Below are 24,364 nucleotides of genomic sequence, written 5' to 3'. Positions count from 1 at the left end.
ATGCTAAAAAACTAGTTGATGCATTTGTTACTTCTAGGTTGGACTACTGTAATTCCCTACTTTTGGGGTCAGGGGAAGAGAGATCATAATTCACCTTCACAAGCTTCTCTCCATTGGCTTCCCATAAAATCTAGAATAGAATTCAAAACCCTCCTCCTTACATACAAGCTCCATCATATTTAAAAGATCTCATAGTTGTGTATCGCCCGATTAGACCACTTTGATCACAGAATACAGGCCTACTTGTGGTTCCCAGAGTTTGCAAAAGTAGAATGGGAGGCAGAGCCTTTAGCTATCAAGCTCCTCTCTTGTGGAACCAGCTTCCAATCCAAATTGGGGGGGCAGACACCCTCTCTACTTTTAAGACTAGGCTTAAAACCTTCCTTTTTGATAAAGCTTATAGTTAAAACTGCTCAGTAAACCTGAACTAGCTCCTACCTAAGATGCTATAGGTTTAGAGTGTTGGGGGACTCCCGCAAGTGCAATGAGCTCCCCTCCTCTTTTTCTCTATACATTTATTTGTCACCACTGTATGCTATTAATTTTGTGTCCTACCAACCTGTATAATGTTTTGTCGTTGCTTTTTGTTGCTCTTTTCCTTTCTCCCTTCACTCCCTTTCTCCCTTCATGTCACTAGAGCTCTGCAGCAGCATCACTTGCTTTTAAACTGCACCCCTCTCAGTTTTTGTCCTGCTCTAAAGAAAGTTTCTTCATAATGCACATTCATCTGATTTTAAATAAAGTTGAAGAATATGAGGTGTAATAATGATTAAGTGTTAATTTATTATCCTTAAATGATCCTAAAAAATTCAAAAAAACAGTGCCAGAGCACGAAATCCTCACTCTATACTTATTATACAGTACACACAGGAGGTGAAACATCTAGTGTAGAATTGCATTGAAAGGACCTAGTTAGGCTGTTTTGGCAATGGAACCTTCCAGATATGCCCATGGGAAGAAACCAGACCACAACACTACTAATACCACAATCATTTAAAAAGATTATATGAGATCAGAGCAGCACGACATTCAATATAGCAATACTGGGTGTGATTCTTGTTGCTGATTGAATTACCAAATTATAAGTCATGAGCCCTACTTCCTCTCTCAGAATGCATTGTTTTCAGTCCAACGAGGACATTGGGAGAGGACGACTGGTTCCAAAACAAACTGCTATTGATATTTCTTTAGGTAAGAGCTGTTGCATACTTACTAAACATTCACTATTTTGTAAGATTTTTCTAAGACTGTTTGGAATAATGAGTCCAAATAAATCCTTCCAAATGTGTGTGAATGAACTTTGACTTTTTAAAACTGAAATAAAAGATTGTAACATAGGTGGACTGCAGGGGTTAACAGTTCTAAAGTGGCACATTGATTTGCATTTGTAAAATCTTTAGTCTTTTCACTGAATGCTTTGTTCTGGCAAACAGTTTAGATTATATGCATAATAATAATAATAATAATAATAATAATAATAATAATAATAATAATAATAATAATGATTCATAATGTATACATCATGAAACAAAATGACAGTGTTGCTCGTATCCTGAGGTATATTTAGACTAAATATGACTACTTGGGCCAAAGCTAGTCCTGATCTTCGTATGTGTAGTAAGGGATGGTGCTTTTGTTTTCTGGTAGTAAAATATGTATTTTCTTCAATAGACAGCTCTTTTACAGTGTTTTTATTAGGTTTCCCATGTTCTGTTGTGTCCTGAAACACAATTAAACTCATATGTCTCTTGTGCATGTCTGACCCACATATGTCTTTGAGGGGACATAAACTCTGCTCAAACTAAACAGGTAAGAAAGGTTCTCCCACGGTTTGTTTTTATGAATAATTCAGGAACCATGCATCGTACATGTTAGGATATGTACGATGTATTTATGTATTCTCATGTAGGGAATATTTATCATTTATGATCAAGAAAACAAAACTCTTCTAAAAGACGTTTTGAGGTTTTGCCTCCAAAGCATTTCTCACACAAAAGCAACCAAACAAAACCAGAAAAATCAACTGGTTTATGGTGCACTGTTGTTAAAAACAACACGAATTTTGCTGTGCTTTTTATCTCAAAACAGTGAAGATGTACCAGTGCTCCTGGCTCGTCCTGGTCGCTCTGATCCCTGTGACCTTAGGCACCAACCCTGGAGTAAATGTCAAGCTAACACAGAAAGGCCTTGAATATGGTAACACTCGCTGCAAATGTTACTTCCATTAGGTGATGAATGGGTAATGTCATGGCTCTATCATCAAGTTTGGTCTTGTTTTAGGCAGGGAACTGGGGTTGGCTTCAATCCAGCAGGAACTCAAAAGCATCAAAGTCCCAGATATTTCAGGGACAGAGCGTGTGTCTCCCATTGGAAAAGTCCAGTACAGCCTGTCAAAGTAAAGCAACGTCACTGTAAATTCTCTTCAAAAGTGTTGCATATTTCAGGTGGTATAATTTTGTGTCTTTGTAAATGGGTATATTGATTCTTTTAGTTTGCAGATAGTGAATGTGGGATTTCCACAGTCTGAAGTGGATCTGGTGCCAGGTACTGGTGTGAGACTGTCTATCAGTAATGCTTTCATCAGTCTGCATGGGGACTGGAGGGTCAAGTACCTAGTAATAATGTGAGTGGCCAAAGATTTCTTCTTTGAGCTGTACCGTTGAGTGCATTTTGTGATATTTCTGCTGCAGCAGTGACTGCTCTCTATCAACAGAAAGGACAGCGGCTCTTTTGACCTGAATGTGAACGGACTCACTATCACCACAAGTATCGCCATCAGTAGTGATGAGACAGGCCGACCTGCAGTCAGTAGTGTTGGCTGTGCAGCCAGTGTCAGCAGTGCCAACATCAAGTTTCACGGTGGAGCCAGGTAAAACAAAGCTTTCTGCCTGCTACGTTTGTAATTATCTGACAGAATAGTATTTTCCACTTTTAACTGTCATGCTGGACTTACTGCAAACTCTCTTGTACATCCTATTTGTTGCAGTTGGCTGTACAATCTCTTTAGAAGCTTCATTGATAAGGCATTGCGTAATGCATTAGCGAAACAGGTGAGAGGAAATCAGCCTTAAACTCGCTGTTTTTATCGATCGCCATCGCGCTCTGTCATATACATCTCAACTAGTTGGGGGCTAAACTCACAACAGATGCTCCTGGCATAAAATTAAAAAGTGGCATTAAATGAAAAATACAGATGGTGTCAGTGTCCAGTTTTGGGAGCAGTATATTTGCTTTTTCCAGTCAAAAATCACTGTTTGATATTGATATCAGTGTTTGATAAGACACAGAGTTTCTCTGTTCTTTATTGTTGCAGCTCTGCCCTCTGGTGAATAATGCAGTATCTAATTTGAACCCTCACTTAAAAACTCTCAATGGTAAAAAAAACAATCACATAAATTATTCAGATATTTCGATTATGATGAACATACAACTGATTTTCTACCATACTGCAGTTTTAGCCCAGGTGGATAAGTATGCAGAGATTGAATATTCAATGGTGTCCTCGCCCACGGTGTCATCGTCTTCTATAGACTTGAACTTAAAGGTAAAGAATTACATTTCAGAATCTAAAAAGTACGTATAAAGACACAGATGATTTCTTCCTTTATCGTCTCTTCTTCCACTCTTTAGGGTGAATTTTACAACATCGGGAAGCACCAGGAGCCTCCAGTCCCCCCCACACTCTTTTTCCTGCCGTCCCAGAACAATAGCATGCTGTACATGGGTTTGTCTGCCTTCACCGCCAACTCTGCAGCCTTTGTCTATGATAAAGCTGAAGTCTTTAATCTCTACATCACAGATGATATAGTGAGTCTCCTGCTCCTGGCTTATTCACTTTTCATGGGGTCACAATGGTCTAAAAACTGTCCCTCTGTCACAACAGATCCCTCAAAGTTCTCCCATAAGACTCAGCACTAAAACATTTGAAATCTTCATCCCACAGGTGAAAACACACACCTCTGTTTTCGTAATCAGAATGATTTTCTGTTTAGCGATTTGTCAGATATGTCATGGTATATTTTCAGATTGCCAAGCTCTACCCAGGCCTGATGATAAAACTGCTGGTGAAGACAGTGAAAACTCCTATCATCAGTTTTGAACCCAACAACATAACCATCCAGGCCACTGGCACAGTGACGGCCTACGCTATCCAACCCAACACCACACTTTCCCCTCTTTTTGTGCTGAACTTAGTAGGTTACACAGCTAACAGGCATTAGTGTGCTGTAGAGTATAAGGAAACAAAAAAACTCAATTTTCACATCTTTGTTTACAGGACACCAGTGTCAGCACCCAGATGTTTGTCAGTGAAATGAGGCTGGCTGGAGCTGTCAGCCTTAACAAGTGAGTTACTAAAAAATCATCACTTGGTCTCAGAAGGGAAAATGGGGCCAAAAGGTCTTCGTAATGAACGTTGCAGTCTAATTTTGCCTCATTTGCACAGAATGGATCTGACCCTGGGGACAAGTTATGTTGGAGCGTTTCAGGTGAGAGCTGCATTTTAACATGAGTCACAGTGTCCACCAGCAGTACAAGTCTAACAATCTAACTCTAACCTACAGGTCAAATCCCTTGATAAGGTCCTCCAAATGGTGCTTGAACTGGTAGTGATACCCAAAGTGAATGGTGAGTTGCTGGATTTTCAGTTTTTTCTCAAAATGAAATTAAAGCCAAGTTTTTTTAACTTCTAGGGTCATTTTTTTAGACATTTTAATTTAAAATCCGCAGCACAAAAACAGTCTTCGCCCTTTTAATGTCATAGCCAAAAACCAATGGGTTTACAGTCGACGCCATGCAGTGAGCTGATTTCTCAACTGTCAAATAAAGGACAATCTTATTATCTGTACTTAGAGTTAGTGACATTATCCATCTATACGACTGTACATTTAGTGTTTTTAATGCTTCCAGAATCAGGTTAGGTCTGTTCAATGGATCACGCTGGTTTCTTTTGAATCTGTGTTATATCTTAAAACAATCAGATGGCTTTTTACTAGTTATGGCTTTTTCCTTAAAATGAAAAGCATTTTGAGCTGCAGGTAATATGTGGGTTGTGCTTTATTATTACACGTTGTAGTAACTTTTCTGCACATCAAATCAGATTTTTGTTTCCCTAAATGTGTTAATATTGCTTCATAGCTCAACTTGCAAAGGGATACCCACTTCCTGCAATTGGGAAGATGAAACTTGTGAATACCCAGCTTCAGGTCCTAAAGGTCAGAGACATGGCATTTTCTATATTACTGCAGTGATTATTATAGTTTCTTTATGAGGGTTAATGTAACATTCATGATCTAAAAGCTATTATTAACCATTAACTGTTTTTCTCCCCTAGGACTACATGCTGATTGGGACAGATGTTCAGTTCACGGCTTGAAATTTAATCCAGAAAATTCCCAGGGTTTACTTTTGCACCAGGGGATGTCACCACGATGGAGCACACAGAGCAATTATACAACTACTACAATTACCAGCTTGAGAAATACAGTTTGCATCTTGATCTTGCTTTAAATTGTTACCCTTTTTGTATTTTTATTAATCATCTTAAATGATCAGCTTTTCTACATAGAAAATGCAAATGAGGGGCAGTGAGTTTTTCCCATCAGTGTCAGTGCAGTGCTGTCATAACACAGGATGTTCTGCAATATGAGATTCACTGTTGTCGCCACAATCATCTCTTTCAAACTAACATGCTCCTTTCAAAGCCGATTACAGAGCTTTATGCTGACTTTACTTGGGTTCTTTCTCAACGTTTCTGTCTGTGTAACTCACACAGCAAATCTACATTTGTGCTGATCAAAGATGTTAGTTTTGGTTTACTTCAGACAAAATCTGTCACATTACTGTGTATTAAATGATCCTAGAGGGTTTCAGGATCAGTTTAATATGAACATAAACCCATTTGGTGCTGAGTGTTTAAATATCATTCTAGTTTTCATAGCTCAGCACAATTGTCCAGTTTGTCTTCAAAGTCAGTCTGTCTTTACAAACTAAAAGCCAATTTCCTGTGAAGTCATCTCTGTCTTTCAATGGCAAGTTTAAATCATACTAGTGTCTGACGCCACATGTTCATCTTCACCTGATGCCTAGACGAAGGCTCACAGTGTGCCACTGTGTCTCTCAGGTAGCTGTGACTCAGGGCTCGACCTCTCAGAGTCTGGGAGTTAGACGACACTATCTATATTGAAAGACACAAAACATCAAACATAAATGAGAGGATACAGAAACATCTCAAAGGAGAATTTGATATTTGTAAATTGATGAGTGTTAAAGGGATTTTCCATATGGTAATTTTCATTTGTCTTATGATTTTATAGTTGAAAGCCTTTTACATGATTCTATTAAAACATCTGAACTACTGGAATGGATTTTTATTTGAGCATGAGAATACAGACATTTCAATTTGAAACTCCTGAAAATCATATGTAAATATACCCAAGACTCGAGGTAATGATCAGGGGTCAAAGGCTTATAGCCATATTAATAACTTTCTTCAGACATATTAATGTTGCCAAATCCTGAATTGTGTATGTGACATTTCATTTTTCCTACTGAGCCTCACCTGCTACAAATTATACAACGGAGCTTAACTGAAGGTATTGGCCATATCAGTCAGGCTTTATTTGAAAAGACTCTTTGTAGCTGCATCATCTCCATGAATGGAGCCCTACCTTTACGAGCACATAGTCTCCAGCATTAATAGGTCCAGAGTTGGATTCTGAAGTATGAACAGCATCATCCTCTTTGGGGAAAATCACTTTCATATTACCATCAGTTCTCCCACACAGGTCCTTGGCAGATCTTTTACTTTCCTGCATAAAAATGGAAACATGAGCTAAGCTGTGTTGCCCGGTGACAGTTTCAAGTCCCCCTAGTAAACAGCTACAGGACTTCAACTTTTTCCCACATTATGCAGAGTTACTAATCATAGTTTAGACTTAGAAACAATTAAGTCTTCCCTTCCCCTAAGAGACTGTAAAGTTTCATGAGCTGAAGATTAACCTGCTTCCACCTTCAATAAATGTTAAAAGCACATATTCTGGGAAAATTACCAACTAGTGTTATGTCTACTTTTCTTCTTCTGAAAAACTGAAGATTTAATTCTCTGCCAGAAAGCCAACGGCGCTGTTGATTTGTATATAAAAATTTGCAACAGAACCTTTAGTGATTTCTTAAACCTAGGGAAGGACCAAAGTTAGTTTGAGCAAAGTTTCATATTTCACAGTGAACAAAATAACTAAGAACACACCTAATATTAATCTTCTTAATGTAACCTTTAACCTTTAGGCAAAATTATTATGAAACATTCCATAAACTTGCACTGCTATGCAGATGATACCCAGCTCTATTTATCTGTGAAACCAAAAGATACTATCCAAATAGTCAAACTTTAAGCATGTCTAAAAGACATAAAGGCCTGGATGTCCTACAATTACCTACTTCTAATTTCAGACAAAACTGAAATGATTCTCTTTGGGCCTAAAAAGATGAGAAATATGCTGTCAAACAATAATAGTTACTTTAGATGACATAACTTTGGCCTCCAGTGCTTTGGTGAGGAACTTTGGAGTTGTTATTGACCAGGATTTGGCATTTACCTCACATATAAGACAAATCTCTAGAACAGCCTTCTTCCACCTACGGAACATTGCTAAAATTAGAAGCATCCTGTCTCAAGGTGATGCCGAAAAACTGGTCCATGCATTTGTTACTTCTAGGTTGGACTACTGTAATTCCCTACTCTTGGGGTCAGGGGAAGAGAGATCATAATTCACCTTCACAAGCTTCTCTCCATTAGCTTCCCATGAAATCTAGAATAGAATTCAATACCTCATCCTTACAAACAAAGCTCTTAATGGTCAAGCTCCATCATATTTAAAAGATCTCATAGTTGTGTATCGCCTGATTAGACCACTTTGATCCCAGAATACCGACCTACCTATGGTTCCCAGAATTTGCAAAAGTAGAATGGGAGGCAGAGCCTTTAGCTATCAAGCTCCTCTCCTGTGGAACCAGCTTCCAATCCAAACTCGGGGGGCAGACACCCTCTCTACTTTTAAGACTAGGCTTAAAACCTTCCTTTTTGGATAAAGCTTATAGTTAAAACTGCTCAGTAAACCTGAACTAGCTCCTACCTAAGATGCTATAGGTTTAGAGTGTTGGGGGACTCCCGCAAGTGCAATGAGCTCCCCTCCTCTTTTTCTCTATACATGTATTTGTCACCACTGTATGCTATTAATTTTGTGTCCTACCAACCTGTATAATGTTTTGTTGTTGCTTTTCGCTGCTCTTTTCCTTTCTCCCTTCACTTTCCACTCACCCCAACCGGTCAAGGCAGATGGCCGCCCACCCTGAGCCTGGTTCTGCTGGAGGTTTCTTCCGTTAAAGGGAGGTTTTCCTCTCCACTGTTGCCTAGGGCTTGCTCATAGGGGATTTGTTGGGTTGCCTCTACATACTTGTGTAGTCTGGACTTTATTATGTAAAGTACCTTGAGATGACTTTGTTGTAAATTGGCGCTATATAAATAAAGTTGAATTGAATTGAATTTAATTGAATGATCATTATCTTTGACCTAAGGTTTTAACTGAGATGTCTTTGTTTACTACTCACCACTAGATGTCACTAGAGCTCTGCAGCAACATCACTTGCTTTTAAACTGCACCCGTCTCAGTTTTTGTCCTGCTCTAAAGCAAGTTTCTTCATAATGCACATTCATCTGATTTTAAATAAAGTTGAAGAATATGAGGTGTAATAATGATTAAGTGTTAATTTATTATCCTTAAATGATCCTAAAACATTAAAAAAAAAACAGTGCCAGAGCACGAAATCCTCACTCTATACTTATTAAACAGTACACACACAGCAATTTCATGTATATCTCTTCTTAGTCATCACAGATACACAAACTTACAGTCTGATGTTGAAGGAGCAAAAGTATTTGCTGTGGGGCCCCCAACTTAGTTCATTTCTTCCACAGTCCACTATGAAAGAAACCCATTAGAGTTGTGTGTCAGTTAGTTTGTGATGATTTGAATGAGCACAGCTTTGTTTCAGGTTATGCACCATAATGAGCACAGTACAAACTAAACGAGACAATTTGTCACATTGCACTGAATTATCCAATTGTTAGTTGATATTGAAAATAGCTGTGCAAGAACTTGTTTACTTGTTTACAAATGAACGAGTTTGTCTTGATTGATTAACTGATGCATTGAAAGCTTTGAAGAACCTTCCCAGCACCAAGGCGTCCGGTCAGAATCAGATTAACCCTGAGATGCTGAACCCTCTGGACACTTTGTTGTTACATGGAGATTGGGGAACATACCTTTGGACTGGCAGACTGGATGGTGATTTCCATATTTAAAGAGAAGGACCAGAGGGTGTGTGGCAAATATTGGCACACAATATGTTTCAGACTATGTGGTTCAGTTGAACCACACCTTTAAGGTTTCAAGATTACCTTTAGATTGTGTGAAGCATCTGGGTCAACAGCTCCCTTCAGGTGACATGTTTTTACCTCAAGTGAGTTTGAGACTTTGGGTATTTCAAGGTGTTATTAACAAGTGAGGGTAAAATGGAGTTTGGTTGGGGTGAAGAACTAGCAAAGTCAGAAGGCAAATCATCTTATTGGCCTGTCAACCTATGTTCCAACACTCACCTAGAATCATGCAGTCTGGGTAGCAAAGAAAAGAAACCACGAAAAGGATAAGGAGGTGAAACATCTAGTGTAGAATTGTATTGAAAGGACCTAGTTAGGCTGTTTTGGCAATGGAACCTTCCAGATATGCCCATGGGAAGAAACCAGACCACAACACTACTAATACCACAATCATTTAAAAAGATTATATGAGATCAGAGAAGCACGACATTCAATATAGCAATACTGGGTGTGATTCTTGTTGCTGATTGAATTACCAAATTATAAGTCATGAGCCCTACTTCCTCTCTCAGAATGCATTGTTTTCAGTCCAACGAGGACATCGGGAGAGGACGTCTGGTTCTAAAACAAACTGCTATTGATATTTCTTTAGGTAAGAGCTGTTGCATACTTACTAAATTATTCACTATTTTGTAAGGTTTTTCTAAGACTGTTTGGAATAATGAGTCCAAATAAATCCTTCCAAATGTGTGTGAATGAACTTTGACTTTTTAAAAATGAAATAACAGATTGTAATATAGGTGGACTGCAGGGGTAAACAGTTCTAAAGTGGTGCATTGATTTGCATTTGACAATCTTTAGTCTTTTCACTGAATGCTTTGTTCTGGCAAACAGTTTAGATTATATGATTAATAATAATAATAATAATTCATAATGTATAAATCATGAAACAAAATGACAGTGTTGCTCGTATCCTGAGGTGTATTTAGACTAAATATGACTACTTGGGCCAAAGCTAGTCCTGATCTTGGTTTGTGTAGTCAGGGATGGTGTTTTTATTTTCTGGTAGTAACATATGTATTTTCTTTAATAGGCAGCTCTTTTACAGTGTTTTTATTAAGTTTCCCATGTTTTGTTGTGTCCTGAAACACAATTAAACTCATATGTCTCTTGAGGGGACATAAACTTTGCTCAAACTAAATGGGTGAGAAAGGTGCTCCCACGGTTTGTTTTATGAATAATTCAGGAACCATGCATCATACATGTTAGGATATGATTCTCATGTAGGGAATATTTATTTCATTTATTAATATTTATTCATTTCATTTATGATCAAGAAAACAAAACTCTTCTCAAAGACGTTTTGAGGTTTTGCCTCCAAAGCATTTTCCACACAAAACCAGAAACATCAACTGGTTTATGGTGCATTGTTCATAAATGTATTATTTCAAAACAGTCAAGATGTACCCGTGCTGCTGGCTCGTCCTGGTCGCTCTGATCCCTGTGACCTTAGGCACCAACCCTGGAGTAAAGGTCAAGCTAACACAGAAAGGCCTTGAATATGGTAACACTCGCTGCAAACTTTACTTCTATTAGGTGATAAACAGGTTATGTCATGGGCTCTATCATCAAGTTTGGTCTTGTTTTAGGCAGGGAACTGGGGTTGGCTTCAATCCAGCAGGAACTCAAAAGCATCAAAGTCCCGGATATTTCAGGGACAGAGCGTGTGTCTCCCATTGGAAAAGTCCAGTACAGCCTGTCAAAGTAAAGCAACGTCACTGTAAATTCTCTTCAAAAGTGTTGCATATTTCAGGTGGTATAATTTTGTGTCTTTGTAAACGGGTATATTGATTCTTATAGTTTGCAGATAGTGAATGTGGGATTTCCACAGTCTGAAGTGGATCTGGTGCCAGGTATTGGTGTGAGACTGTCTATCAGTAATGCTTTCATCAGTCTGCACGGGGACTGGAGGGTCAAGTACCTCAGAATAATGTGAGTGGCCAAAGATTTCTTCTTTGAGCTGTACCGTTGAGTGCATTTTGTGATATTTCTGCTGCAGCAGTGACTGCTCTCTATCAACAGAAAGGACAGCGGCTCTTTTGATCTGAATGTGAACGGACTCACTATCACCACAAGTATCGCCATCAGGAGTGATGAGACAGGCCGACCTGCAGTCAGTAGTGTCGGCTGTGCAGCCAGTGTTGGCAATGTCAGGATCAAGTTTCACGGTGGAGCCAGGTAAAACAAAGCTTTCTGCCTGCTACGTTTGTAATTATCTGACAGAATAGGAATTTCCAGTTTTAACTGTCATGCTGGACGTACTGCAAACTCTCTTGTACATCCTATTTGTTGCAGTTGGCTGTACAATCTCTTTATAAGCTTCATTGATAAGGCATTGCGTGATACATTAGCGGAACAGGTGAGAGGAAACCAGCCTTAAACTCGCTGTTTTTATCATCTGTTATATACATCTCAACTAGTTGGGGGCCAAACTCACAACAGATGCTCCTGGCATAAAATTAAAAAGTGGCATTAAATGGAAATACAGATGGTGTCAGTGTCCAGTTTTGGGAGCAGTATATTTGCTTTTTCCAGTCAGAAATAACTGTTTGATATGACACAGAGTTTCTCTGTTCTTTATTGTTGCAGCTCTGCCCTCTGGTGAATAATGCAGTATCTAATTTGAACCCTCACTTAAAAACTCTCAATGGTAAAAAAAAAAAAAAAAAAAATCACATAAATTATTCAGATGTTTCAATTATGCTCAACATATAACTGATTTTTTACCATACTGCAGTTTTAGCCCAGGTGGACAAGTATGCAGAGATTGAATATTCAATGGTGTCCTCGCCCACGGTGTCATCGTCTTCTATAGACTTAAACTTAAAGGTAAAGAAATACATTTCAGAATCTAAAAAGTAAGTAAAAAGACAGATGATTTCTTCCTTTATCGTCTCTTCTTCCACTCTTTAGGGTGAATTTTACAACATCGGGAAGCACCAGGAGCCTCCAGTCTCCCCCACACTCTTTTCCCTGCCGTCCCAGAACAACAACATGCTGTACATGGGTTTGTCTGCCTTCACCGCCAACTCTGCAGCCTTTGTCTATGATAAAGCTGAAGTCTTTAATCTCTACATCACAGATGATATAGTGAGTCTCCTGCTCCTGGCTTATTCATTTTTCATGGGGTCACAATGGTCTAAAATCTCTCACTCTGTCACAACAGATCCCTCACAGTTCTCCCATAAGACTCAGCACTAAAACATTTGGAATCTTCATCCCACAGGTGAAAACACACACCTCTGTTTTCGTAATCAGAATGATTTTCTGTTTAGCGATTTGTCAGATATGTTATGGTATATTTTCAGATTGCCAAGCTCTACCCAGGCCTGATGATAAAACTGCTGGTGAAGACAGTGAAAACTCCTATCATCAGTTTTGAACCCAACAACATAACCATCCAGGCCACTGGCACAGTGACGGCCTACGCTATACAACCCGACACCACACTTTCCCCTCTTTTTGTGCTGAACTTAGTAGGTTACACAGCTAACAGGCATTAGTGTGCTGTAGAGTATAAGGAAACAAAAAAACTCAATTTTCACAACTTTGTTTACAGGAAACCAGTGTCAGCACCCAGATGTTTGTCAGTGAAATGAGGCTGGCTGGAGCTGTCAGCCTTAACAAGTGAGTTACTAAAAAATCAACACTTGGTCTCAGAAGGGAAAATGGGGCCAAAAGGTCTTCGTAATGAACGTTGCAGTCTAATTTTGCCTCATCTGCACAGAATGGATCTGACCCTGGGGACAAGTTATGTTGGAGCGTTTCAGGTGAGAGCTGCATTTTAACATGAGTCACAGTATCCACCAGCAGTACAAGTCTAACAATCTAACTCTAACCTACAGGTCAAATCCCTTGATAAGGTCCTCCGAACGGTGCTCGAACTGGTAGTGATACCCAAAGTGAATGGTGAGTTGCTGCATTTTCAGTTATTGCTCAAAATGAAATTAAAGCCAAGTTTTTTTAACTTCTAGGGTCATTTTTTTAGACATTTTAATTTAAAATCCGCAGCACAAAAACAGTCTTCGCCCTTTTAATGTCATAGCCAAAAACCAATGGGTTTACAGTCGATGCCATGCAGTGAGCTGATTTCTCAACTGTCAAATAAAGGACAATCTTATTATATGTACTTAGAGTTAGTGACATTATCCATCTATACGACTGTACATTTAGTGTTTTTAATGCTTCCAGAATCAGGTTAGGTCTGTTCAATGGATCACGCTGGTTTCTTTTGAATCTGTGTTATATCTTAAAACAGTCAGATGGCTTTTAACTATGTGGGTTGTGCTTTATGATTACATGTTGCAGTAACTTTTCTGCACATCAAATCTGATTTTTGTTTTCCTAAATGTGTTAATTTTGCTTCATAGCTATACTTGCAAAGGGTTACCCACTTCCTGCAATTGGGAAGATGAAACTTGTGAATACCCAGCTTCAGGTCCTAAAGGTCAGAGACATTGTATTTTCTATATTACTGCAGTGATTATTATAGTTTCTTTATGAGGGTTAATGTAACATTCATGATCTAAAAGCTATTATTAACCATTAACTGTTTTTCTCCCCTAGGACTACATGCTGATTGGGACAGATGTTCAGTTCACGGCTTGAAATTTAATCCAGAAAATTCCCATGGTTTACTTTTGCACCAGGGGATGGAGCCATGATGGAGCACATAGAGCAATTATACAACTACTACAATTACCAGCTGGAGAAATAGTTTGCATCTTGATTCTTTCTCAACGTTTCTGTCTGTGTAACTCACACAGCAAATCTACATTGGTGCTGATCAAAGATGTTTGGGTTTTTTTTTTTTTAGTTTTGGTTTACTTCAGACAAAACCTGTCACATTACTGTGTATTAAATGATCGTAGAGGGTTTCAGGATCAGTTTAATACGAACATAAACACATTTGGTGCTGAGTGTTTAAATATCATTCTAGTTTTCATAGCTCAGCACAATTGTCCAGTTTGTCTTCAAAGTCAGTCTGTCTTTACAAACTAAAAGCCAATTTCCTGTGACATCACCTCTGTCTTTCAGTGGCAAGTTTCAATCATGCTGGTGTCTGACGCCACATGTTCATCAACCTGATGCCTAGACAAAGGCTCACAGTGTGCCACTGTGTCTCTCAGGGAGCTGTGACTCAGGGCTCGACCTCTCAGACTCTGGGAGTTAGATGACAATATCTATATTGAAAGACACAAAACATCAAACATAAATGAGAGGATACAAAAATATCTCAAAGGACAAATTGATGAGTGTTAAAGGGATTTTCTATATGGTAATCTTCATTTGTCTTATGATTTTATAGTTGAAAGCCTTTTACATGATTCTATTAAAACATCTGAACTACTGGAATGCATTTTTATTTGAGCATGAGAATACAGACCTTTCAATTTGAAACTGCTGAAAAACATACATACATATACCCAAGACCCGAGGTAATGATCAGGGGTCAAAGGCTTATAGCCATATTAATAACTTTCTTCAGACATATTAATGTTGCCAAATCCTGAATTGTGTATGTGACATTTCATTTTTCCTACTGAGCCTCACCTGCTACAAATTATACAACGGAGCTTAACTGAAGGTATTGGCCATATCAGTCAGGCTTTATTTGAAAAGACTCTTTGTAGCTGCATGATCTGCATGAACGGAGCCCTACCTTTACGAGCACATAGTCTCCAGCATTAATAGGTCCAGTGTTGGATTCTGAAGTATGAACAGCAACATCCTCTTTGGGGAAAATCACTTTCATATTACCATCAGTTCTCCCACACAGGTCCTTGGCAGATCTTTTACTTTCCTGCATAAAAATGGAAACTAAGCTGAGCTAAGCTGTGTTGCCCGGTGACAGGTTCAAGTCCCCCTAGCACACAGGTACAAAACTTCAAAGTTTACCAATATTTTGCAGAGTTACTAATCACTTAGAAACAACAAAGTCTTACCTTCCCCTAAGAGAGTGTAAAGTTTAAATGTGCTGATGATTAACCTTCTTCCACCTTCAATAAATGTTAAAAGCACATATTCTGGAAAAATTTGTGTTATGCCCTCTAATGCTGTTTAAGATTATAGATTTAAGTATATTATCCATAACTATAACTATCCATCCACTTAACTATGGCACCTTAACCATGGTCACAGCTGGGTGTTAAATAATAATATAATACATTGTATATGTACAACAACTGATTAATAGTGAACCTAACATGACTAAGTAGTCCATTGCTGAGCCCTATGTGTGATCGTGTGTGCAGAACTCACTCCCTCGACCAGGACAAGCTGTGTGCTGCCGACAAGAGCAGCGTTCACTCTCGCAGCTTCCTCTCTGAACACACTGATACACTCCACCAGCCTCCGCTGTTTCACCTCTGCCGGAACATCATCTGGCAACCGATGGAAGGCGTGGGTTTTCTGAGCAACACAAGGAAGACAAGCTTTTGTAAACAACATCTTAAATAAAATTCCTAAATAAGCTCACACTTATCATTTTTTTCTGGTGTTATATACATTACAAATCCACAGGAACTCACCTTTCTCATGCTATAGGCAAAAAGGAATCCCACATTGTAGCCCACTTCTCTGATCAGAGACAGAGTCTGCTGGTGGTCCTCCTCTGTCTCGCCACAGAAGCCAGAGATAAAGTCACTGCTGAGACTCACCCCTGGTACACACACAGAAATTATGCAAAGCGCACTGGGGTTAAAGGTTTAAAGGGAGGGGGTTGTGTTGCCCTTGAGATCTAATTTTTAATACCTACCTTGGATGATTCTTTTGACATTCTCCACAAGTCCAAGGTAGGCCTCTTTTGTGTAGCTGTAAAATTTAAAAGGAAGATGTGTCATTAGACGTACAAAAGAAACTTCACAAAACAGCTTTCTAAACCGAGCCGCTTACCCACGGCGCATTGCTTTCAAAACCTGGCTGCTCCCACTCTGTGCTGGAAGGTGGATCTGTTTACAAATGTTTCCACGCTCTGCAATCAGATGCAATACCTGTGAAAATAAACACAGAAAATAGGTCGGAAAGCCTGATTAAACTAAGCTATTACAGAACATTACAGAACAGAGTTTTGTTTCTCTATTTGTCACCATAACTGCAAACCAAACACTGGACTGTAATGAGAGTGTTTGTCTCTCTGCAGCTCTTATTTTACCAGAATTAAAAAAAAAAAAAAAAGCATACCTCATCAGGAAAATCTTTGGGATGAGGGGATGTGAACCTGATCCTCATGTCAGGATCAATGCGTGACACTGCATCCAGCAGGTCGGAGAAACGCAGACCCCCTTGTTTTGTTCGGTAAACTGTCTTAAAGCCTCGGCTGAGCTTAGTCAGATCTGAGCCACCGAACTGTTGTTCTGATGTGTCTCTGTAGCTGTTCACATTCTGACCCAGTAACGTCACCTCCTTCACACCCTGATTTAACACATCCACCACAAACGCTAGTCAGGCACATCTTTATCACTAATATTCAATTGGAGAGCTCAATATTTACTACCAAGTGATGTTAAAACATTAATATGATTGTACAGCACAGAATAAAGTAGCACCATAGCACCATCTTGCATTGCATAACTCCAGCATCTACGCTGACCTCAGTAATAAACACATAATATAATTATTACTTTTACTGAGTTTTAAATTATAACCTTGCAAATGTAGAATTCATGGAAGAGCTGCTGTATTGGATTGCATTAGATTGCACAGTAGTACCTAATAAAGTGGCCATTGAGTAAAATCAAAGCATTCAGCAAAACACCAGTACACCTTTCTACTCTAAGACATTTTCTTGTGCTTGTCTCTTTGTTTTGGTAGTGAGGCATCAAATTGACTGCCACTGAGGTTCTAACATGCCTGGTCAGAGAGCACACGGATTTCCTCAAGAATGGATCTGACAGGTCGACTCCTCTCTCTCCCCCGGGTGAAGGGAACAATGCAGTAGCTGCACATGTTGTCGCAGCCTCGCATAATGGACCTGCCGAGGTAAAGGACACATAAAGTCCTGACAGGACACGTGCTCATACATATTTTTTATTTTTATTTTAGGACAACAGTGCTCCTAAAAATAAACAAAAGCATTGAGACTATTTTGCTGCATCACTACTATATTCTCCTAGATTTATACACTCAATGTATTTATGATAAAATTACTACTAGGGTGCCAAATTACTTAGAATACAAATAGATAATTTCTGGAAAAATATTTTTTCACAAACTACCAAGAACTCTCTACCAGAGTTACTGGAGCTACTGGATTTTAACTTAATCAAAGTCACTCAAACCAGGAAATACCAATTTAGAGAATGTATTGTCATGTAGAGCTAAGCTAATACCATCAACAACTTTTACCAGGGAAGTACTATAAAAAATTACCAACCAGACTGAATAAGTTTAAAATAATAAAACCATTTAACTGTATCGACAGGGATTTCTCTAAAATTGTGCTGAAAACTGAAAATTGCAGATTGGCGTATAGTTAGTGAGTGTTGATGAATTGATGCAGCTTTTGTGTTAATTCGGCCTCACAGCTGTTGCGGGGATAACACTTGGCTCCAGAAAGTGGTTGATAGTTGTTAGGACTTCCTCCGATAATTAACTGAAAAGATTCTTTACAAATGGCAGTAGGAATTGCGTCTAGAGTACAGTCAATGCCCCCCCTCCCAAAAAATAAAAACTAAAAATACAATATTAATAATAAACAGTTACTCACACAAAAGCACTGTATCCCTGAGGAGCATGGTGGACAGGCATGATGTCAGCGTAGGTCTCCTCTAATGACAGCAGCACATTGCTCACCTGATGGCCTCCGTCAGCTAGAGTCAAGAGGCGGGGAAGGTCCCGGTAGGCATCTGGACCAGCAATAACATCTACAAGCTTTTCTTGCTCCAGAAGCTCTGTCTTTAGCCTCTCTGCCATGCAACCTGGACAAATACACAGAAATACATATAGAGTATCTTGATAGCGACTGTAAATATAGTCAAATGCGACCTAATGAACTACTGCAACTTACCTAAAATTCCAATTTTCATTGGTGTATGAGTCTTCAACCGTTTCTTTTTCATGGCTGTTAATTGTTGTAGTCTATTCCAAATTGTCTGTTCAGCTTTTTCTCTGTCATGACAGAGGGTATTTGTGTCCGTGAGTTAAGTCATCTCTCTGAGTCGGTTAGCTTGGTGTAGCAAAAATGTTTAAGCCACATAAATGGGTTGTACCATTGTAAAAATGCCAAACTGTCTTTAAAACTTTTTGTTTTTGTTCAGTTCCTTCTAAGAGTTTTGACTGTTTGTAACATTGTCTTACCTTACAGAGCATGTTACCAGGAGGACAACATCTGCCTGCACGGACAAAACATCTTACACTGCGGTAACTTTGTTATAATGCATTTGATTAAATCAGTGAAATATAAACAGAATCATAAACAGAATCAGCTGTACCTCATTTAAGTCAAATGTGCGTTGGTATCCCCTCCTCTGTAGTATGGACCAGGCGATCTCTGTGTCATTTACATTCATTTGACATCCATAGGTTTCAAAATACACTGTCATAAGACAAAACCAGTTAAACATCCAGGTAAAATCAAAATCAACTCCTGATAATGTTCTTTACCCATGCAAAACTAACCTTTCCTCGAGTTCCCCATGTCCAAGTCCTCAGAAAGATAACCGTGTTGATCAGAGTATTCTCCATGTGAAGTCCTTTTGACAGACACTGCTTTGACAAATTCCTGAAAACTTGGACCAGAGGATAACCGTGTCTTGAACTTGTCTGCAGTTGTCCTCCTCTCTTTTGAACGGACACTGGTGTTAGCTAAATTAGAACAACACCTGGGCAGGCTGTACCTGAGAGGTAGCCGGTGATGTGAAATCACAAAAAGGGATTTTAAACTTCTCACGTACTCCATGCTCAGTTAACAGGCAGCGGAAACGTTCCCCTCGCATTTACCCTTAGTGTGAGCTCAGCAGCCGTTTACTGTAATTAACAACAATCAGAACTACCTAACCTCTAACATTTTGTTTCTCGTTTATCTTAATTTATAAATAACCCTAAATGTGCTACCGAGCTACAGTGGTTAACGTCACTGGGTAAATGTCACTGAGGCGTTCATGTCACGTGCAGCCAAAGGTGTTATATTATCGAGATGAGTAACTCCCTCTCCCAACCCAAATGTATTGTCTCAAAGAAAAGCGAATGGATGTCAAAATTACACAATAACATATAGTTACATAATAATACCGCAATACAATTTTAAAAATTCCGATATCTAGCAGCTAATGTAACATTATAGCTTAAGTACCACACCGATTTTAAAGTATCTTTGTGTTTGACATTTACCGCGTAAGTCCGAAACAACTATGACTGTATACTGTTGTCTCAGTAATCTACCAATTATGAAGTAGTAAACTTTTTACTAATACAAAAAGGTTGGTTCATTTCTGAGGGTCACGTCAGGGGGAATAAATGTTGGTTCAGCAAGAACGAGTAGAGGCGAGAATCATCTTGGATCTTCGAGTGTCCTGGAGCCAAAAGTGCACTCACTGGTACGTTAAAATTCACGCTCCGACTGAAACCTCACTTGATTCAAAATGAAGTTCCGGGGTTATTTGGGATGGGTGGGCTCTAAAACGATATTTGACTGACTGTACCAGTTAGATAAACCGTACAAGCAGAACCCTTAATTAAAATGTGTGCACTTATTTTCCACGTTATAGTGCCAAAATTGGGGCCGAATTTGGGGAAAATGGTTCAGTAAATTGCATCAAATAAAATGTAATGTTCTTTTATGAAGAAAATAGCTGAGGGAGGCATGAGGGAGTAGAGGATTAACCAGCCTATCGACAGTATCAAATAGAAATCTGGAATTTTGATGATTGGCATAAATGAGTTGTGAGCAGTAAGAGGCTCTGGCATCCTTCACCATCCTATTGAAAACTAATAAGTTTTCTTTCATTATAATAAAATATACTGTAAGACCAGATTTCTTCCATTTACCCTCAGCCCTTCTACATACTCATTTACAATTTCGTATATTCTCATTAATCCATGGTTGTTTCTTGGTCAGTGGATCAGGTCTGTTTCTTAACGGAGCTATACGATCTAATGTTGACACCCAAAGTGAGTTAAAATAATCAACCATTTCATTTGTGCAGGTGGAGTCAAGGAATGTCACGTCCGCAGAATTAAAGAGTACAAAACTTAACGGCACAATGCTCATTGTACACACGTGAACACTTGGGATGTGGAGAGTCCCTAACAATCTGTAATTCACAGCTAAAAGCAATAGGCCTATGGTCAGATACAGACAAATCCCAAATTTTCAGTTCTGAAATCCCAAGACCCAGACTAAAAACAAGATCAAGAGTGTGACCACCAGAAAGATGGGCTGTTAATTTAAATGTATTCTATTTTATAAGGCAGCAATGCACAGCAGCATTATTTTAGGCAGGAATTTGTATAAAGGATGTTAAAGTGAGATGGCAATGCCATGTTTCTTATTTTCTGTTTTTTAATTTTCCAACTGTGACCTGTGTCTCATCTTTTATATTTTGAAACAGTCAGTTTAGGACAATGGTTTTCTAAGTACATACTAAAAATAAACTACATACTATACAGTACAGTAATCTGCCAAACATTTGTTCTTATTCTTTTCTAACCATCTCAATTGCTATGTTGGCATTACAGTGCACAACACAGGGGGATTTTTCTGTATATAAGGGAAGTGCCAACACAGCAAACTTACACTTGAGAAAGGAGGAGAGGAACAAAAAGGACTAAACAGAAGAGAGAGACAGAGAGAGAGAGAGAGAGAGAGAGAGAGAAAGATCATGTGTGAAGTGGGAGTGACTGGAAGCTACAGGTCCAGTATAAACTGAACATGGATGCAGGGATGACAAACATCACTGTTCTAGGTTTTCTTTTTTCAATTTTCCCAGCCGTGTGAGATGATGAGAGTCGAGAGTGCAGAATAAAGAGGAACTACAGAGACGCTCAAACTTCACAGAAAACATCCTGATAACATCCTAAATGTAATGTGCTTATGTGTATAAACTTCAAATTTCAAACATTTAAATTGTTGTTGAAATGTTGACTATTCCCATCCCACTATCAGTGTCTGTTTGCTGCAACTTCAGTCCCTTCTGCAGAGCGATGAGGCTGGTTAAAGGAACACTGTGCTTTCAGCTGTTTTTTTTTTTTTTTTTTCTAATATAATATCTACTCCTGTCATTTATCCCAGCCATCCATTCTTCTCCAGGACTAGCTGTGATGATGGAGAAAGCTGCACTGCTGCTGTTTTGTTGCCTGGTCATGTCTTTATCAGGCTCCCCACTTTACCCATCCATTAGGTAAGTCCTGACAGATTCACCAAAATTCCTCACATCTTTTTCATTTCCATTGTTAGGATTTTAGGGGTTTAGTTTAATGTATTTTAAATAGATTATGACTTCTTAACTCTCTTGGTCAGACACTCATGTATTGATGGCAGCAGAAACAAAGTGGGTGAAGATTATTTCTTAACACTAAATATATTTGGATAGATGATGTTATTAAATATAAAAAATCTGTACAGAACAGCTGAAATTAACAGAAGCCTTTATATGAATATTTTCTACCGGAGACTGAACATGACAGACCAATTTACTGATTTGAGCTCTTGGTTGACTTGATCTTGATATCAGGACTTATCGAAGGATAATATCTATCCTTGTAGTGCACTGTGTGATGGCTTAAACTGCCTACTTAATATGTTATAGCTATGTCCCCTGCACTTGTTATGCTAACGGTGGTCAAGATGTCAGTATTTGCCACAGCGTTACATTAACACAGCAGTGGTACCAAAGCAGCAGAATATGTAATTCAAGAAGCGCTGCAGAATATTGAAGTTAGACTGTGGATTGTTCTCTTTTAATCCAACTTAAACATGAAAAATGGCTTATAATTTATTTACAATTTATGTCACAGGTTGAAAATCCAAAATATTTAAATACAAGTATGGTATAATGCATGTGAAAATATTCGAAGATGATGTTCTATATTCATTTAGTTAATAGAAAACTTTCTTAGGTTCGGCCAGAAGGACACGTCTATCCTGATGACATCTTCTCTAAAGAATCCAGCAGAGCAGCTGCAGGACACAAGCCCTCCCTGGAAGCAAGCAGAGTCACGGTAAGTGTGATAACATGGACTGAGTGGATGATGTAGAAGATGACATAATGGGTGAGTTTACCCAAATTATTTTGTTTGTGTAGAAAGATTTTTTATGTGACGCTACACTAGAATACAAGAGGTGAATGGAATTTCCTAAGTCAATGCCACAGTTATTCTGGGCAATTTACAGAACATTTTGTGAGCTTTATTTTTACAGTTACTATTAATTTGTTAGAAAGTGATTCTAAAAAAATAGACAGGCTTTGTGAAAATCTGAGCAAATAAAACATAAGCTGGATTTGGTGTATATGTGTATATGTTTTTGCCATTTGGGTAAATTGATTCTGATTAGTAAATGCAATGTAACATGTGAAGACAGAATGGCTGACAAAAGCTTTAAGTTTCTTTATGTTGTTGATTTATTGCATTGTTGTGTAATAGCTGGACTGATGTCCCACTGTCTGATTGTAGCTCAGGGCGCCATGCTGATGCCATCTTCACAAACAGTTACAGGAAAGTACTGGGCCAAATCTCAGCCAGGAAGTTCCTCCAGACAATAATGGGCAAAAGGCTGGGGTAGGTATAGCCCAAGGGGAGTATGATGCCCCTCTAGTGTGCACAAAATCCAGTATAAAATATGCAACATGTATTGTTGGTGTTTTTCCACAGGGATGAAAGTGAGAGCTACATGAAGCGCCGGTCAGATATGTATGAAGGGACCTTCAAAGAAGATCTGACATCCATCCAGAGCAATCAAAGATACAGAGGAGTCCACGGGAACCTCATGAGGCCTAGGTACATAAGGCCTAATACAAACTTTGGAGCTCAGAATTGTAAAAAATATATAGAGAAATCCTCATCTTTGATATTTCAACCAAGATTTTGAATGGTCTTTTCCTAACCTGAATTTTCCATCTTTACAGACAGTTGAGTTGAGAGTTGTTGAGCGTGGTGGACAGAACACGCTGAAGGCTGCCAGTGCTCATTGCATTTCCTTAAGTGTCTGCTTGTTTTCTTACACTTTGTCTAAACTGTTCTTTACGGGGGAAAATTATATTGTCGTTTTTTATTTCCATTAAAAGCTGTGAGAACAACTTTTGAGTTTTACAATTTAACTGAAATAAACATGACATCTTGGTATTTCTAAGTGTCTGATGTACTGAAATAGAGGATTATGGTAATAAAATATTGAACAATATGCCTTTTATGTCCAGGTTGATCTATAAGCCGGTCTGGGCCTGCTTAAGCTGGCACTGGTGGAAATGTATGAATTTTTTTTTTTTATAGTCTCTGTAATATTTATAAGATAATTACTACAGGCTCGACTAGGACATTTCATTTGGCAGAAATTTATAACAATGTATAATTTAAATTATGTTAAAAGTGTTAGAAGTAAAAACATATAATCATTAGTAATAAGACATTAGATTTAGATCTCACTAATGTTAAACTTTAGACTGCTGTGTATTACTGACTCGTTTTATGGCTCTTCTTGCCTCGCATCTGTTAATGTAGGTTTTAGTATTTGATATTATACTGGTGGCCACATGCAAAGTTCCATAGATTGACACCATATATGCTGCCACAATCGTGGACTGATCATGAATTATGAAAATGGGCCCCTGGGCACAAACAGGGGAAGGACACCCCACCCTTTCTGCTAGCTAAGTTCTCAGTCAGTGGTGGTAATTTTATGTCTTTAACCAGAGTCACAGACAGTAACCTTATGTTTATAATTTGTACTAACATAATAATATAATAGAAGAATTCATGTTCTTAACAAATTGG

At 38.6% G+C, this 24,364-nt stretch overlaps 4 protein-coding genes across 8 annotated transcripts; 3 read left to right on the top strand and 1 right to left on the bottom strand.

Moving 5' to 3' along the window:
* Positions 1 to 1,049: 1,049 nt before the first annotated feature.
* LOC137127782 (bactericidal permeability-increasing protein-like) lies at positions 1,050 to 8,608 on the top strand. Of its 2 annotated transcripts, XM_067505186.1 has the most exons (16): positions 1,050 to 1,191; positions 2,089 to 2,196; positions 2,281 to 2,395; positions 2,492 to 2,623; positions 2,714 to 2,869; positions 2,987 to 3,050; positions 3,314 to 3,374; positions 3,453 to 3,544; positions 3,631 to 3,807; positions 3,884 to 3,943; positions 4,026 to 4,193; positions 4,277 to 4,344; positions 4,445 to 4,487; positions 4,563 to 4,626; positions 5,137 to 5,213; positions 5,333 to 8,608. In XM_067505186.1, the coding sequence occupies exons 1-16, from the start codon at positions 1,089 to 1,091 to the stop codon at positions 5,372 to 5,374; spliced, it is 1,530 nt and encodes a 509-aa protein (XP_067361287.1). In that variant the 5' UTR covers positions 1,050 to 1,088; the 3' UTR covers positions 5,375 to 8,608. The 2 variants fall into 2 exon arrangements, with proteins under 2 accessions (XP_067361287.1, XP_067361286.1); XM_067505185.1 differs by lacking the exons at positions 1,050 to 1,191; positions 5,137 to 5,213; positions 5,333 to 8,608 and adding an exon at positions 1,555 to 1,809 and having other exon boundaries at positions 4,445 to 4,609.
* Positions 8,609 to 9,910: 1,302 nt separating this feature from the next.
* LOC137127340 (bactericidal permeability-increasing protein-like) lies at positions 9,911 to 13,067 on the top strand. The gene is made up of 12 exons (XM_067504201.1): positions 9,911 to 10,028; positions 10,833 to 10,940; positions 11,026 to 11,140; positions 11,237 to 11,368; positions 11,459 to 11,614; positions 11,732 to 11,795; positions 12,026 to 12,086; positions 12,174 to 12,265; positions 12,350 to 12,526; positions 12,603 to 12,662; positions 12,745 to 12,912; positions 12,996 to 13,067. Exons 1-12 carry the CDS (start codon positions 9,926 to 9,928, stop codon positions 13,065 to 13,067), a joined length of 1,308 nt encoding a protein of 435 aa, XP_067360302.1. The 5' UTR covers positions 9,911 to 9,925.
* Positions 10,831 to 19,962, bottom strand: cdk5rap1 (CDK5 regulatory subunit associated protein 1). Of its 4 annotated transcripts, none has more exons than XM_067505182.1 (14): positions 19,055 to 19,962; positions 18,868 to 18,971; positions 18,734 to 18,768; positions 18,444 to 18,544; positions 18,144 to 18,354; positions 17,288 to 17,408; positions 16,619 to 16,849; positions 16,331 to 16,428; positions 16,194 to 16,249; positions 15,967 to 16,097; positions 15,698 to 15,847; positions 15,099 to 15,239; positions 14,461 to 14,619; positions 10,831 to 11,132 (listed from the first exon to the last, which is right to left on the bottom strand). In XM_067505182.1, exons 1-13 carry the CDS (start codon positions 19,332 to 19,334, stop codon positions 14,470 to 14,472), a joined length of 1,809 nt encoding a protein of 602 aa, XP_067361283.1. In that variant the 5' UTR covers positions 19,335 to 19,962; the 3' UTR covers positions 10,831 to 11,132; positions 14,461 to 14,469. The 4 variants fall into 4 exon arrangements, with proteins under 4 accessions (XP_067361283.1, XP_067361285.1, XP_067361282.1 ...); XM_067505184.1 differs by lacking the exon at positions 10,831 to 11,132 and having other exon boundaries at positions 14,197 to 14,619; positions 19,055 to 19,216; positions 19,330 to 19,961; XM_067505181.1 differs by lacking the exon at positions 10,831 to 11,132 and having other exon boundaries at positions 14,197 to 14,619.
* A 1,223-nt stretch (positions 19,963 to 21,185) lies between these two features.
* Positions 21,186 to 23,759, top strand: ghrh (growth hormone releasing hormone). The gene is made up of 6 exons (XM_067505213.1): positions 21,186 to 21,456; positions 21,666 to 21,774; positions 22,493 to 22,594; positions 23,048 to 23,152; positions 23,246 to 23,371; positions 23,500 to 23,759. The coding sequence occupies exons 2-6, from the start codon at positions 21,695 to 21,697 to the stop codon at positions 23,510 to 23,512; spliced, it is 426 nt and encodes a 141-aa protein (XP_067361314.1). The 5' UTR covers positions 21,186 to 21,456; positions 21,666 to 21,694; the 3' UTR covers positions 23,513 to 23,759.
* Positions 23,760 to 24,364: the final 605 nt, after the last annotated feature.

The sequence above is a fragment of the Channa argus genome, chromosome 5 (genome assembly GCF_033026475.1).
Source record: "Channa argus isolate prfri chromosome 5, Channa argus male v1.0, whole genome shotgun sequence".
Taxonomy (NCBI): domain Eukaryota; kingdom Metazoa; phylum Chordata; class Actinopteri; order Anabantiformes; family Channidae; genus Channa; species Channa argus.
This window is presented reverse-complemented; position numbering and strand designations above follow the sequence as displayed.